General features: G+C 31.5%; 3 protein-coding genes across 6 annotated transcripts in view; 2 read left to right on the top strand and 1 right to left on the bottom strand.

Moving 5' to 3' along the window:
* Nucleotides 1-1,469: 1,469 nt before the first annotated feature.
* LOC129911211 (protein ovarian tumor locus) overlaps nt 1,470-16,407 on the top strand; it is a 36,004-nt gene continuing 21,066 nt past the window's right edge. The window contains exons 1-3 of one of the 3 annotated variants that reach the window (XM_055988930.1): nt 1,470-1,685; nt 1,995-2,236; nt 2,300-2,397. In XM_055988930.1, the coding sequence (XP_055844905.1) occupies nt 2,021-2,236; nt 2,300-2,397 (314 nt within the window). In that variant the 5' untranslated portion in view covers nt 1,470-1,685; nt 1,995-2,020. Of the gene's footprint in view, nt 1,686-1,994; nt 2,237-2,299; nt 2,398-15,452; nt 15,585-16,407 lie in introns of those variants that run through there. The other 2 variants (XM_055988931.1, XM_055988932.1) reach the window with 2 other exon arrangements.
* Nucleotides 6,035-7,171, top strand: LOC129911214 (putative nuclease HARBI1). 2 transcript variants are annotated; one of them, XM_055988935.1, is made up of 3 exons: nt 6,035-6,113; nt 6,175-6,571; nt 6,636-7,171. In XM_055988935.1, exons 1-3 carry the CDS (start codon nt 6,064-6,066, stop codon nt 7,116-7,118), a joined length of 930 nt encoding a protein of 309 aa, XP_055844910.1. In that variant the 5' UTR covers nt 6,035-6,063; the 3' UTR covers nt 7,119-7,171. The 2 variants fall into 2 exon arrangements, with proteins under 2 accessions (XP_055844910.1, XP_055844909.1); XM_055988934.1 differs by having other exon boundaries at nt 6,078-6,571.
* Nucleotides 13,580-15,713, bottom strand: LOC129911212 (CDK5RAP1-like protein). Its single transcript, XM_055988933.1, has 3 exons — nt 15,636-15,713; nt 15,505-15,561; nt 13,580-15,432 (listed from the first exon to the last, which is right to left on the bottom strand). The coding sequence occupies exon 3, from the start codon at nt 15,358-15,360 to the stop codon at nt 13,603-13,605; it is 1,758 nt and encodes a 585-aa protein (XP_055844908.1). The 5' UTR covers nt 15,361-15,432; nt 15,505-15,561; nt 15,636-15,713; the 3' UTR covers nt 13,580-13,602.

The raw sequence follows: 16,407 nt of genomic DNA, 5'->3' as shown, positions 1-16,407 counted from the left end.
GTGGGCTAGAACGCTATTTTAGCTGGAATTAATTATAGAAATTCACGAAATCGTCTAAAATTGCAATTTAAGGCATTAAAATGGTGTCGAATGATATAATAATGATAATTTTATGGCACAACAGATTCTAATGGTAAGAACAACACCAAAAATAAGCGAGTTATTATGTAAAATGAGGTTTTTAAATTTACAACACATATAATTGGTCTAAAAAACAAAAAAATGGGTTCTTTGAAGTTTGAACGCATCAAATTCGAAAATGGTATCATTGAAGCGAACAAAAGTTGTTTTTGCTTATTATGGAATATAAAAAAATGTTAATGGAAATAACAAAATCGTTATTTGAAAACATTAAACTCGTTTTCTTTTCATCGTAAGTAGTTTTTCTGAATATTTTGCTCCTTATACTTTCGGAGTTACAGCGAAAAAAGTTTGCTCTTGTAGGACATAGTTTTATATAAAACATAAAGCCATATAGGCTAGCTACTTTTTAAAATTATTTCTAGAGTGTGCCTACGCGTGCCTTTTTTTTAAAGCTTAGAAGCATTCGTTTTATATGAAATTGGTGCTAGTAACATACTTTACTTTAAAATTTATACACAAAAGTTCAATATAATAACAATTTATTAGCAAATACTATATTGAGATCCATCACTCATTGATAAACTAGCAAAATTTTCACAATCAATCCGTTAAAACAAACTCAGTAAACGATTATCTGGATAGAGGAAAAAGTGGCCTTTTTTGTTTTTTTTTTCGAAAAATTGCTTTCGACTGTGTTTTTTAGGTAGCCAATGAATGTTTTGACCTCAACTTTTAATGAGAAATTATAACTAGTCCATTCATCTATCGAATGAGACCAAAATTATCAATTTTGGAAGAAGTTGACATTTTTAATTATTTCCAGCTAAAATAGCGTTCTAGCCCACAGTGTGTCGCCTTGTCGCCATGTCGCGTGTATTAAATTAATATCACATTTCTATATAATTTTTTTTTTTCTTGGAGATTGGCCCTAAGTAAATGACCGAAATTTAAAGCTATAAAGCCAAAATCTGAAAATTTTTCCAATTATCATAAAAAGTATTTTAATTGGAGATATTTCATTCCGTTTCATTTGCGTTTTTCTTTTCTGACTCTTTTTACAAATTTCGCTCCTATAAATCTTTATAGATGCTACTGTTGCTTCTGTAAGTTATTATACAAGCAAATGCTGTCAATTTTTTGATCTAGTTTTATTTTTATATACCAAATGTTCTCCATCGCCAGAGTAACAAAAAGCGAATAAAAAATTGAATTCCCTCTTTGTCTCTATTGTGAATGAGAATTTTTTACTTTTTTTCGGATACAAGAAAACAAAAGCGCTGCAATCGCAACAAAGAATATTTTTTTTTGCCGAAGATGCTGTTTTTTTTTTGTTCCTTCTAGCTTTTCAAATTGCAAAAAGTAATTTAATTTGCAATTTTGCATTACCCAAACCAGACCAAACTGTTTAAATTATTTTTTTTTTTTATTAACTCTTCGCAAGAAAATTTACTAAATTTAGCGAAAATAAAGAAACATTTTTATGTCAATTGCTGACCAAAAAAAGATTGTTATTTAGACATCGTATTACTCCAATTGTTTATTAATTTTTTCAATTTCATCGTGAAAGTTTATAAAGTTTTTTTTTTTTTAAACTATAAAAAGTAAGTAAAAGGAAAACAAAATACAAAATTGTTTTTAATCCTAGTGGAAACCAAAGCACATTTTTACAGTTACTTTAATTCGGCCATGAACTCTCGATGCCGTATGTGTGTTTTGTTGTTTTGTGTTTGTGTTGGTGTTTGTTGTCTAGTGAACTGATAAACCAACGGTAAATTCTGCTATGCAAATGCAAAGTGTACAGTTGCCCAAAAGAGTGTTGTTAATATTTTTTTCCTTCCATTATTATTTCATATAAATTTTTAAATACAATTTAATTTATCTTCTCTATTTTTTTTTTTTTTGTTAATAAGTAAAATAGAAAAAAATATCTATCGAAATGCAGCGTCCTTTTACATCTGGAAGTCGGCAAGCGCCCGATCCCTTTGATCAATATTTGGAAGAGAATAATTTCTATCGCAAACATACAGCTCGAGATGCATCCTGTCTGTTTAGAACCATTTCGGAGCAAGTTTACGATACTCAGCAATATCATTTGACTATTCGGAAGAAATGTGTCAGTTATATGAGAAAACATCGATCGTATTTTGAATCGGTAAGTTGGAATTGGAAATGCATACAATTTAGCAAAGATTTGATGAGATTTCTCTTTTTACAGCAAGTTGATAAAGATTTAGATGAATATCTTGATGATATGTCGAAGCCAAAAAGTTATGGAACTTTGATTGAACTGCAGGCAGTTTCATTTGTTTTCAAGTAAGTAATTTACAATCTTATTACACCCATTACGATTACAAACTTAAAATAAAATCGGGCAAACTTATAACTTATATAACTTTTGAATCTTCTTTAACCCCTTGTAACCCAAGATCGTAAATTTTAAATTTAATAATGTCAATCGATTGGCCTTTATCTATAATAAAACAGGTATTTTTTTAAAAAATCAATAAATTCATTATTTAGGTAGTAAAACCCGGATAAGTACCTCACCTTAAATGCCCCGTTTTGTTAGGCACTAAAGCGGGTAAGTTACTTACAAGAACCCGCTTAAGTGCTCATAGGCACTTATCTCTATATTTACTTAAAAATAAAAAAAAAACATGTTTGATTTATTAAAAACAGAATCTTCATAAACAAAATAACTTTGAAAGTTTAAAATAACTAACTACTTAGTTTCTACTTTTAGTAGAATTTTTGAATCTTAAAGCGCTTTAGCAAATGAAGTTTTTCTTACTGCTGAAACTTGTTTCAAATGTGTACTTAAAAGAATTTCCTGCAAGTAAATTCAATTATAAGTATTTAAAATAGAAGGTAGTTAAGCGGGAAAGGCAGTTAAGCAAAAGGTACTTAAAAGATGAGTTTTATATGAAAAAATCCTTAAAATTTTGGTTCTAAAAAACAAAGGCACTTATGCGGGTTAGGCACTTAAGCGAGAGGCACTTATCCGGGTTTTATTGTACTTAGTTACATAATTTTTTTTATACAAAAATGCAAAAATTCAAACCAAAAATATCTAATATTTATTTTTAAGCACTTTCCTAAAATCAAAAAATAAAACCCCGTTGGTTTATCAAGAAAAACTATTTTTTCTTAATTTCTTAGTTTTTACACAAATTTGCTTATTTTCAAAAAGAGCCCAACTTTCAACATTGACTGCCAATTAAAAATTATTGGTGTTGGTGCCATTTATTAGAAATATGGCATACTATTTCGATAAAGCAGTACTTAAAGATTATGTTAGAAGCTTCGAAAGAAAAAAAATATAGTTCGTATAGTTTTTGTGCAATCTTTTTCGGTTTGTTAAAGAAATGTCACATGGGGCTACAAGGGGTTAAAATCGAGTTCTGAATGCCAAAGTGTTTATATCGTCTGATTATCTTAATGGGAAAACTTTTATGGAATTTGAAATTTTGCTATTTGGAGTAGTGTAGTCCACTTCAACTCTTAAAGTCGGTCGCTAAGCATTCGATAGTCGGTCCCAATTTTAAGCTACATATCGATGGTGTTATGCAAAAAGTACGAATATGCAATGTTTTGATATGAGAGATTGGCCATGATAAACATGATGAGATTGGCTCTTTTTGCGTAACACCATCGATATGTTTATTTTGTTGGTAAGGGAAAAAGTTACTTGACCGAGCATTAACTTTTAAACAAAATTGTAGTTTTAAGAAGTAAATAATATGAATCGGTGATTTGATTATTAAAACAACATACAGCTATGGACAAGGAAATAGCACACTTTTGATTTTTCTTACAAAAATTGGATTTATTTGGGACCTTGTAACTTATATATTATAATTTTTATATCAGAGCATGCATTAGCTTATGGGGATTCATAAAATTAATAATTATAAATTATTTCATTTAAATTCAATTTAAAAAAATTATAATTGTAGAGAATACCCTGTTTTCTTGTGGACAAGGAAATTTATACATTTTCTATCGGGTTAAGATCGTGAATTTGAGATGGCTAGGTGCAAACATCGATTTTTTCGTCCGAAAATCTATCTTGTAAAATTTTTGATGCATGTTTGGGTCATTGTCATGTATGAATATCTAATTAACTGGCGAGAAATATGGTTCTTTGGTATTCTAATGTAATATTAAGACAAAAGAATTTATCAATTCTGCCATCCACCTAACCAATGGGTCCTTACCATACCAGGAAAATGCGCCCCAGACCACCAAATCCTATCTTCCTAGTTTCTTCTTCTTGAGATAATACTTTGGCTTGTCCTTTTAACATTTAGGGCGATGGAAAAATGTTTTGTCATCGGTTCCAATGCGATCGATTTTAGTTTATTTCATCACTCCAAAAGACTCATTCAAAATTGCATGTTTTTATTCAGATGTTTGTTTTTAGCTAATGTTAGGTGATCTTTGATGTGTCTTTTTATATCATTTGATTTTGCTAGCTTACCCGTCTATATAACTCAGTATCATTAAGTATTCTTCTTAAAAGTCTGCTTGCCAATTTTTTCACCGAATTCTATATTTTCTTCGTGCAAAATCATGCGAGATGATTTAAAAGGCCCACATTTGCGTTTCTTTGTGATCGCTCTATCCACTCGTATGGAAGTTTTGCGGGGAAGAAGTTAACGCAATTTTATTTCAGAGTTTAAATTTCTATTTGCCTTTTCTAAATAAATGGCTTTATCCATCATTTATTCGAAAAAATTAGAGTTGAAGCTAATTGAGTAGGATTTTTCCCTTGACTATGAAGATCAAAAGTAATTCTCCATTTTTTTCGAAGTTTAATGATTTTTTCTGCCTATTTTTTTTTTCAAAAATACTTGTTTACTCGTTTACAACTTTTGACCGAGAAATAAAAATTTAACGGTTAAACAAATGTGTGCTATTTCTGTGTCCACTAGCGAAACAGACAGGAAAAGTATGTTATTGCTAGTGCAAATAAATATAGAAAATAACGGTACTTTTAAGATATTTTTGTCTCCAACACTTTATTTCGACAATATACCAAAAGAAAAAAAATTATAAAAAGCATTCCTAATATCTAAAATTCGATGCGCATGATTTTTCTCAATAGTGTGCTATTTCTCTGTCCATGGCTGTAAGTGACAAATTTTTTGAAACTACTTTTATATGCATTGCTTATGGGTAGAACTAGCGTTGAGAGCAAAACCAACATGATTTGATATTTGGATTATATAAAATTTCTAGGTTAAAATTCGCATTGAGTGCTAAAACAACATATCTCTTCTGCCAATTTTGAAATCGAGTGTTAAAACACCTTAAGTACTTCATATTAATTTTTTTTTTGTTTTACATTCAACGCTGAAAAAAAAAACGAGTTAGTAAACTGTTGTTTCTTACAGTTTTTCGATGATTTAGTGTCAGTCAGTTGTTCGCGGTCATTGGAATGGAATTGCATCTTTCAAAATGTTCTTGTTAATAAATTAAATTGGTATCAATTAAAAAAAACTATATCTTAGGAAAAAGTTTTACTATGAATTTTTCTCTGCATTTGGATTATGCCATTAACTTCGACATTTTGTTCCAGAGTTTTCAAGCTATTTAGGGCGATTTTGTTCACTCGAAGTTGAACATAACTTGAGGATTTTTATCTTCAACTTTCGAATTTGCTTTTGTTCACTAAAAGTTGACGTTTATAACTTTCGGTTTTAAACTCGAGAGTTTACAAACTTTTGATTTTCATAACTTCCCGAAAAAGTAGAAGTTAAGAAGAAAACTTTTGTTTTATATATTAAAAAAAAAATTAAACTAACAAAAATGTATCGAAGAAATTATTTTTGGGAAAATAATTCATCTTCAAGCAGTGAAGATGAAGAAAGTCTGCAAATTGAGAGACGGGAATACAAAATGTTCCAACGCATTCAGTTAAACACGTGGGATGACGTAGACTTTTTGCATCGTTTCCGTCTCTCAAAACGCACGACAATGATGGTGCTGGAAGAAATAAAGGATTCCTTGCCGTGTGATGAAAGGAGGTAAAATTTTCTCATTTTGGTTGAAGTGTGGAAGTGAAATATTTTTCATTTTTCTAAAAAGATCACGCGAATTACGACCTATCACGCAATTGCTAATTGCATTAAGGTATTATGCGCTTGGATCTTTTCAACTAGCAATCGCGGATTTTTCAGGGGTTTGTATTACAAGTGTACACGTTGTGTTGAAACGTGTGTCCAGAGCTCTTGCCGAACTTTCCCCACGGTATATTCAAATGCCCCAAACGCAAAACGAGCGCTTGAAAGCAGCTAAAGAATTTTTTGCAGTGGCAAAGTTCCCTCGGACTATTGGTGCAATAGATTGCACCCATATTCGAATTCAATCGCCAGGTGGAACAGATGCAGAAAATTTCAGAAATCGAAAAGGGTGGTTCTCGTTGAACGTCCAGACGGTGTCTGCAGCTAATTTAAAAATTAACGATATCGTGGCTCGGTGGCAGGTACAGCTTATGCTCTTTAAAAATGAAAAATTTCGTAAAAATAATCATTATTCTCTTTTGAAAGGGGTCTGCTCATGATCAGCGAATTTTCAACATGTCGAGTCTAAAGAAACGGTTTGAAGACGGAGAGTTCGAGCATTTTATCCTTGTTGGAGATTCGGGCTATACAAATACCACCTTTCTTGCAACACCATTTCTCAATGTCACAAACGCAGTAGAAAACTTGTATAACGAATCACAAATTCGAACTCGCAATTGTGTGGAACGTTCATATGGCGTTTGGAAAAGGCGGTTTCCAGTTTTAGCAACTGGATTGAGGTGTAGGCTTGAAACTGTTCAATCAGTAATAGTGGCTTGTGCCGTTCTCCATAACATTGCCATCGACCAAAACGAATCGCAACCGCCACCGGAGATGCATGATTTTGCTAATATGCTGGCCGCTACAGATGTTCCTTCAGATACGCTTTTGGGATCAGCTTCCGCAACTACTCATAACGTTCGCGCTCGATTGGTGCGTTCATATTTTCAGCCAATGTTAGATAGCTAAATATGATATTTTAAAACTTAATCTTCACATGAAAACTCAATAAAAAACATTGGTCGCTTCAACAAACTTCATTTAATAAATAAAATCTTATAATAAAATATTTTACATTTAATTTAATTTATATTCTTTTTTTGCCGCCGCGGTTAATAGTGGTACGGGATTTAATCCAGACATTAAGGAGGCCATACGGATTCGATTAATCTCTTTTTCATGTTCTAGAGCAAGTTTTGAGCGCTCCAACTCAATGGCAGAACGTTCTCGGTCATATTCAGCCTTTTCGCATTCAATTTTTGCTCGTTTGAGATCTAACGCAGCCTTTTCATGCTCAAATTGATACCGTTTTTTTTCACCCTCTAAAATTTCCATTTCCATATTGTACTTACTTTCGGCTTGTTTTTGCTTCTCTTCCGATAACTTACTTTGAATTTCATCTCTGTCCATTTTTCGTCGACGGCATTGCAACAACGGGTTTATCGTCTTCTTTAATTTTGAGGGATTCACCCTCTCCCAAGATTCATCACCTTTTGGACTTTTAACTGACAATGGCGACTCTGCATTTTGGTTTTTGGTCGTTTTTGAATCTCCGACTTGGCAGTTAAAAGTGGCCTCGCCGGTCAAAAGTGTTTTATTACTTTTATCCGAAGCATCGACTACGATCACATTCGAATTCTCATCTTCCGAATTGAGACAAAAGGTAACATCGTCCACAATTATATCCTCCAAAGAAATGTATTCCGTTTGATCGGTAGGTGCAGTGATTTTATGGCAAGCGTATTCCAATGCCGATTTGTTGGCCGTTGTATAGTCACTATCACCTACTACCGCAGGAAGACCTAATGTCGAAGTAGTCAAAAGAACAGCTAATTCTTGCATAGCTTCGCTTAATGGTGGTGGTTCTTTTTTGGGTGGTCCACCACCTGTCTTTTTTGCATCTCTTGAGAAACAAAATGCTCGATCTCTTAACGTTTGCTTTATTTTAATATACTTTTCGCGAAGAGATTTTAGATTTCGTTCCTTTAAAAAAATAAAGAGATACATAGTACGATATGAACATACAAAATATCTCATCGGGTACTTACACATCCTGGCGGTGCAACATTGAATGCACGAGTTATTTTCTCCCATGCCTTTTCTTTATCACGATTGGTTACTTTGTCTGTCTTTTTATTTTCTATCACTGATTTGTATAAAAGAGCATTTTTAACTAACCAATCCTCCTCTTCGGGAGTATAAAGCACTTTAGACATTCTTTTTGTCGTTTCCTTGTTATTCATATTTATTATTTTTTTTTTTATTAAATTTAAAATCAAAACATCAACAGCTCGTTTGCTTTTCAAATTAAAAACTGACATAATTTGTATTGACTGTCACAAATATCCCAAGGATATTTTCAAAACTGAAAGTTGGCCAACTTTTGTTTTTCAAACTCGAGAGTTATGAAAAAAATAGTGAACAAAATAGATTCTTAACTTTTGTTTTAACTCTCGAGTTAAAGTCAACTCTCAAGTTTGTCAACTTGAGAGTTTGCTTCAAGTTAAGCAATAGTGAACAAAATCGCCCTAATACCAGCAAAGAATTGAAAATGCAAACTAAAAAAAAAAATCGTAAATCTTGTCTTAAAAGGCTTCTAGTTTGGGTTCTATTGGTTTGATATTCAAGATCAAGGTCTTTAAACTCATGGAAAATTATAAACCATGATATTTTGCACTTCAAATAAATATTAAAATTTTGACAACATTGAGGCAATCAATAAAAAGTGTAAAATGCAAAAATGCATTTTATCCGTTTTTGAAGTAGGTACGTCACAAGAATAAAACTTTTGCACAATATTAATAAGACTTAATTACGTCAAAAATAATAAATTCATTTCAAATTTGCACATTCTCAACAAAAAAAAATTGTCTATATTTAATTTTAACCACCTTTTAAACACTTCTTATTTTAGACATTCACGTGAATCGAATAGCAGAATAGGTCTGAATACCTCTTTGGAAACCTAAAATTCCACATTTATTTTTGATTTTTAATTGAAGTTATTGCAATCAATGGTTATAAATACAATAAAAACACTACTATTTTTTCAATATTTTGTATTTAAATATAAAATTAACTGCCCATACAGATTCCGCATCAAACACTGAAACCATAATGTCTTAATGTTAAATATTAAAACTCACAGTATATTCATGCTGTGAGTTTTATATAGTGTCGGCAAACATCGACCAAAATAAGGCGTCTTAGTAAGGGTACGACGGATCTAACTGATAAGCGCATTGTCGTACCTGGGCGAAACGCTTTGTAATTTTGGAGTTGAGGTCACTTGAACTTTAAAATGGTCTTAATTCTAGTTTTGAAAAATTTTAAAATAGAAAAACAACTTTTTTCATTAGATTTGTTGACTTTTTTCGATTAAGACTCACTAGAAGCATTTTATACATTTTTATTCAAAAATTTGTATTTTTTTTTTTGTAGAAAAATTGAAATATTCATATTATGTAAAAATTATTAAGCAATTTTCAGCGATCAAAGCGATCTTTCAAAAGTATGAAAATACTCATAAATTACAAAAAAAAAATTAGAAAAATCGTTAGATGAACAGGAAAGAGTTGTGAGACAAGTTTAAATACTTAAAAACTAGGTTATTAAAAAAAAACAACATCGAAACACAAAAACAGTTATAACTCGAGAACTAACCGAAAACGTCAAAATTACTTCACTAGTTTTTTCGACTTATAGGGCCCAACATAAATTTTGGAATTTGCTCATGATTTGAAATCACCTGATTTCAAAGCGTTGCCGTTGCTGTGGCAGGCCAGGTTGATCCAATAATGGTTGGTTCGTCTTCATTTGTTAGACAGTCCATACATTTCCTATGTTTGTATTTGAGAAAAGGCAGTGTACCAAATAAGTGTCCGATTTGTAATTGTTAAGTTTATGTGATCCACATATTAAGTTTTTGCTTCAAGAATACCTCTTTCATTTAACCAATTGTAATTTTTGCAGTTAGGAGATTGGTGTTCGATAGTATCTTGTTGTTGAGTTAGTCTTTTGTTGATAAGAAATAAAAAATCGGCGGTAACCAATCTATTCGATTCGTCGACAAAAACATGTTCGTTACCGAAAATTTAGCAGATAAATCGTTTAGAAATACAAATCTCATAGGTAGGTACTTCTTGACAGCAGAAGTTTCATCAAGTAGGGCCGCAGACTCGATGATTTGAGACTAGCGTTTATTTCAACGATCGATTTTAGTTGTACCTATTAAGGTCAAAAAAAAAAAAAATAAAGTTTTATTAAAAAATTAAAATTTTTTTAAACGAAGAAGACTGCAACCAAATTTTTAAATTTGTACTTCAATAATGTTGTTTTGTCTTTAATATTTCACAAATATTGGTTTTTTATCAAAACCAAGAAAAGTAATTAACGATCTAATTCTCATATCTTACAAATATGATTTATCTTTTATATTATAAAAGAATACTTTAAACTGTGAGAGTAAACGTTGATTTTTAATAATATTTTTTCCAAGTCAATTTTTTAGAAAATTGTCCCTCCCGGCTGAACGGAGGGGACTAGACCCACTTCGCCTACAATTTTTTCTTGTTTGAACTCACCCTACATGCTCTAGCTTTTTGGCTGTTGAATTACCCTGTGTATTAGAATTGACAAAATAAATAAAAATACTTCTTTAAATTTCCTTTGATACAAATTTAGTATCCTTATATTTACGAGTATGTATTTTTTGTGCAAGAATTATTTCTTTTACCCGACTTCTTTCATTTCTTTCTTGTCCTTTTTTTTTTTGAAACGTCGATATGTCGATATATCATAGAATTCTCCGCTGAAAAGTGCTAACAGAAAAATCTCAAAAGATATTTGGACCAAAAAAGGAAGATTTTATTGCTATCATTATTTCGCAGATAGTTCCTTACTGGGCATACATATCTCAATGCTATTTTGTGAATATCATTTTTTATGTTTTTTTTTTTTTTTGTCAAAGTGTTACTTTTGCCGGACTTTGGGCTAGTAGTAGACGCCACCGCTGCTACATGGTAAATTCTAAACCTAGAGGTTTCGTAATTTATCGTATATACTATATAGTATTTTTACTAGCCCGCTCAAGTTTCGCTCTTTTTTTTTGTGAAAATTGACATAAACCATAAAGTAATTCTTTTTGTTTGAGCTCTCCAATATTAAGTTGGTTAAAATAAATTAATTTTTAGTGAGTGTAAATGTGTTCCTCTGCGTATTTTTAATTTAAATTTAACTCAATAAGCTTCAAAGTTAAAAAAAACAGAAGCTAAGCTATTATAGCTTCTAGTCCAGTAATTTTAGGTTTTATCTGCGGAAAAATTCCTACTGGGCTGAATTTTGGTATACAGCTTAATGAAGGCTTTGTTATGAAGATGTGAAAAATCGACATTGATATCGTGTCCGCGTTAAGAGTTATAGGGGTCAAAAGGTCACAAAAACTGGTTTTTCACGATTTTCAGCAAAACGGTAAGTCTTATCAAAAAATTTTCAATGCAAGAATTGTAGACCAGATTATTATATATAAAAAGTGTCATGACACTTTTTTTCCTAAGACCCACCGTTTCTTAGGTATAACGATTCAAAAATTTTGAAGTTTAGTTGTAATCGTCATAATCCTATTCCTGAAAAAAAAACTCCTAACTGAAAAGTTCCTGAAATTTCATTATTTTTTTAGCTTGAATTTCGTTCCTCAACTGTTAAGAATATGGGGAAACCAAACAAAAATGGAAATTTTCGCCATTTTTCCGATTGGGGCCCTTCTCCCGAAACCATTTCCCTGGGAATTTTTGTTTAGAATATGTCTGAAAATATACAGGGTGTGCAATAGAGAATGGACAACCCTAAAACGGCTTATAGCTACACTTATGATTGTTCTAAAAACAGATAGAAAAAAGTTCTATCGCAACCAGTTCATAAAATATGGACTTTTTTTCGTTCAGTGTATTTTAAATTTTATCATCTTATGTTTTCGTTCACTACAACCACGAATGAATGAATTTTATTTATTTCTTTTTTTTATAATTTTCTACAATAATTGGATGAGTACATAAACACTTTAAAAATTTCATAGCTATTGCACATTTTCGTAAAAAAAAATTTGAAATCTGTTTTTTGATGCAAAATGTAAAAAAAGTATTTTATGAAAAATTTTAAACACCTGTGTTATAAAATAAATCTATAGAAACCTAGGATGCCAACTTTCTTAAAAATATTCTGGTATAAGGAGAATATTTTTAAGAAAGATGGCCACCTAGGTTTCTATAGATTTATTTTATAACACAGGTGTTTAAAATTTTTCATAAAATACTTTTTTTACATTTTGCATCAAAAAACAGATTTCAAAATTTTTTTTTACAAAAATGTGCAATAGCTGTGCAGTTTTTAAAGCGTTTATGTACTCATAAAATTATTATAGAAAATTATAAAAAAAAGAAATAAATAAAATTCATTCATTCGTGGTTGTAGTGAACGAAAACATAAGATGATAAAATTTTAAATACACTGAACGAAAAAAAGCCAATATTTTATGAACTGGTTGCGATAGAACTTTTTTCTATCTGTTTTTAGAACAGTCATAAGTGTAGCTATCAGCCGTTTTAGGGTTGTCCATTCTTTATCGGACACCCTGTATATATTCAGACCTATTCTAAACAAAAATTCTCAAGGAAATGGTTTCGGGAGAAGGGCCCCTATCGGAAAAATGGTGAAAATTTCCATTTTTTTTTTGCTTTCCCTATATTCTTAACCATTGAAGAACGAAATCCAAGCTAAAAAATAATTAAATTTCAGGAACTTTTCAGTTAGGAGTTTTTTTTTCAGGAATAGGATTATGACGATTACAACTAAACTTCAACTTTTTGAATCGTTATACCTAAGAAACGGTGGGTCTTAGGAAAAAAAGTGTCATGACACTTTTTATATATAATAATCTGGTCTACAATTCTTGCATTGAAATTTTTTTGATAAGACTTACCGTTTTGCTGAAAATCATGAAAAACCAGTTTTTGTGACCTTTTGACCCCTATAACTCTTAACGCGGACACGATATCAATGTCGATTTTTCACATCTTCATAACAAAGCCGTCATTAAGCTGTATACCAAAATTCAGCCCAGTAGGAATTTTTCCGCAGATTGGGCTTAAAAATGACTAAAATGACTGGGCTATTCTCCATTGTTTACAAAGTTTTTTAATTTGTGACAAGGGAACACACATTCAAATTGTTTGATTTTTAAGCAATTTATTGAAATTAGTCAATATTCTATTTAAGTAATATACTTTTTAAAAATCCAATTAAATAAAGATTTAACCCCAACTTCAGCTTGGAACATATCTTTCTTTAATTATTCTATAACTTAGCACAAAGTTTACCGTTCTTTTACTTATATTTTGACAATAATATTATACAATCAATAAAACCAAATGCAGTCATGTTTTCTCATTTCAATATTTTATTTAACGCTACTACTAGTTCGATTTGTTTTGAAATTTTCATGATATTTTTGTATCGTTGTATGATGCAACGGAATTCCTTTCAAAACTTGCGAATTTGAATCAACAATTTTAACAGCAATAAAATCCCCAGATGTTATTGGCTTTTTATCTTCACCTCCGCATGAACTAACTGGCAAATCACAATCTTTGATTATAACCTTGATATTTGCATCATTTCGTCCAAACCATTCAGCATCCGAACGTTTACTTTTCGCTTCAATCAAAATCAATTGATTCTGACCAACCATACGAGAATGTAATTCAGCTGCTCCCTTTCGATAGGCATTCATCATTCTTTGCACTCGTTCGATTTTAACTTCCTGTGGAACATCATCAACAAATCTCCGATGTGCTGTTGTTTTCTCTCGCATACTATAAGCAAACACATATGCTACATTATATTTAATTTGTTCTATCAAAGTTATTGTATCTTCGAATTCAGCATCAGTTTCCCCACAAAACCCACAAATGAAATCACTTGATAAGGCTATATTGGGAAGTGTGGATCGTATGTGTTTTACAAGGTCTATGTAAGCTTCACGTGTATATCCACGACGCATTCGGTCTAGAACATTCGAATTTCCCGATTGCGCTGGTATATGAATATTTTCACATATATTTGGGTAATTCTTTATGGCCTCAAGAACACTGTCAGGAAAGTCTTTTGGATGTGGCGATGTGAAACGAATTCGTACTTCAGGAACTGCCTCCGCCACTTGTTGCAACAACTCACCAAAACGCAATCCACCTATTTTTGGTTTATAAACTGTTTTGAAACCCGGAACTAAATTGTTTTCTGATTCTAATTCCGAAGATTGTGAAAGGTCACGATAGCTGTTTACATTTTGTCCGAGCAAGGTTACCTCTTTGATTCCATTCTTTTCGAGACTCTTGATTTCTCCAAGAATAGAATCCACCGGCCTTGATCTCTCTCGACCCCTCGTAAAAGGTACAATGCAATAAGTACACATGTTATCACAGCCACGCATAATCGAGACAAATGATGTTGGCGCTTCGGTGTTTAGCCTCACAGGCATAACATCTGCATAAGTCTCATCGGCTGATAGAATAACATTGACAGCCGATTGACCATAGTGACTGGTTAATGATAAGAGTCTTGGAAGGTCTTTGTAGCTATCAGGGCCAGCAACAACATCAACCCATTGATCTTTCTCTAACAATTGAGTTTTCAATCTCTCTGCCATGCAACCGAGAACTGCTATTTGCAAAGGAGATTTTTTCTTAGATCTCTTGGTCTTCATTGCATTAAGATGTTTTAATCTATGCCAGATTTTTTGTTCGGCACCTTCGCGAATAGCGCATGTAATGACCAAAATAACATCAGCTTCTTTTGGATCATCACATTTTTGATATTGATTTTCTTTTAAAATTGCCCATACTATTTCGGTGTCACTGACATTCATTTGACAACCGTAAACTTCGAAAAAGACTTTTCGATCACGACCAGAAAAGTCGGATTTTTCTAAATACCCTGGAATATCGGGATTAATTTGAGCTGATTTATTCGATTTGAGTGATAAGTCGCGATTCACAATGAGAAATTCTCGCAAATCGGGAATATTTGGTGGGAGTTTTTTTGGATTTGAATTTGAGTCATTTTTTGTTTTGGTAGAGTAGAAGATAGTGGTTTTTTTGTGGAAATTGTAGAAATTTCTAAATATTCTTGTCACACTATTTGGTTTTAGAAATTGCATTTTGATGATGAAAAAACTTGGCAGCACCACATGTGTTGTAGAAAAAGTGTAAAATGAAATGTCAAACTGGGTCTGAGGAGATAAAAGGTGTTAAGAAATTATTATCAAGTATTTTTTTTTCTAACTTAAAATAGTTGTACTTACTGGAAATGACTACATTTGTTGTTTAAACATTAAATGATTCAGTCATCAAAATCCACACTTGATTGAAAAGAAAACACTTTGTAAGTAATTTTATTGAACAATTTTAACGGGAAATAAAATAGTAATCTTACCGCAATATTGCAAAAAAAAATATATTCCGTAACATTTTCTTGACAGCTATTCTTGTTGTCATTTTGTGAGATGCATGTTTCTCTCGTTTTGTGTGAATAAATTGTTGAAGGTATGAAAGAGAAGAGAGATGACGATATCGTTGTTTAATTAAAAATGCTTGTTCACAGTGATAAATTCACAATAGATATTTGTTTGTTTATATTTAAAATATTGCAAATAGCAATTGAGAGACGTTATTTTTAAACAAACGAAATTCATATGCCGTGTTTAATTGGTTAAGCCTGATATGCAGCTCGCGCTAAATTTTAGCTCCCATACAAATTATCGAAAAATTTTATCTGAGCTAAAATGGATCCCATACAAATTATCGATAACTTGTATGGGAATTTTATCTCGGCTAAAATTAAACGCGAGCTGCGTACCAGGCTTTACTTTTATTAGGTATTTAGCTCAGTAAACATTTTACACTAAACACAACAACAAATGAATGCTTTTATTTGTTTTCAGTAATCGTTTATTTGAAGAATCAAAAACAAACAAAATAAAATGCATTTTTCGATTTTTACTTTTCGACCTGCAAAATTAAAAATATTTTGTTTCCCGCTAGCGCTGTAAGTTTATAAAAAAGAGTTCACAAATTGTTTTGTAGAGCAAAAAAAAAAAAAAATGTCGGCACCATTTGTTTTCCAGCCCGAAATTTTGAAAATTTTCACTTTTGTACTTTTTTACTTTTTGAGCCAATGAAGTTAAGGCTTGAGTCGCACGAACTTA

This window comes from Episyrphus balteatus, chromosome 2 (assembly GCF_945859705.1).
Source record: "Episyrphus balteatus chromosome 2, idEpiBalt1.1, whole genome shotgun sequence".
Classification (NCBI taxonomy): Eukaryota; Metazoa; Arthropoda; class Insecta; order Diptera; family Syrphidae; genus Episyrphus; species Episyrphus balteatus.
Note: the sequence above shows the minus strand (reverse complement) of the source record. Positions and strands in the feature narration are given on the sequence as shown.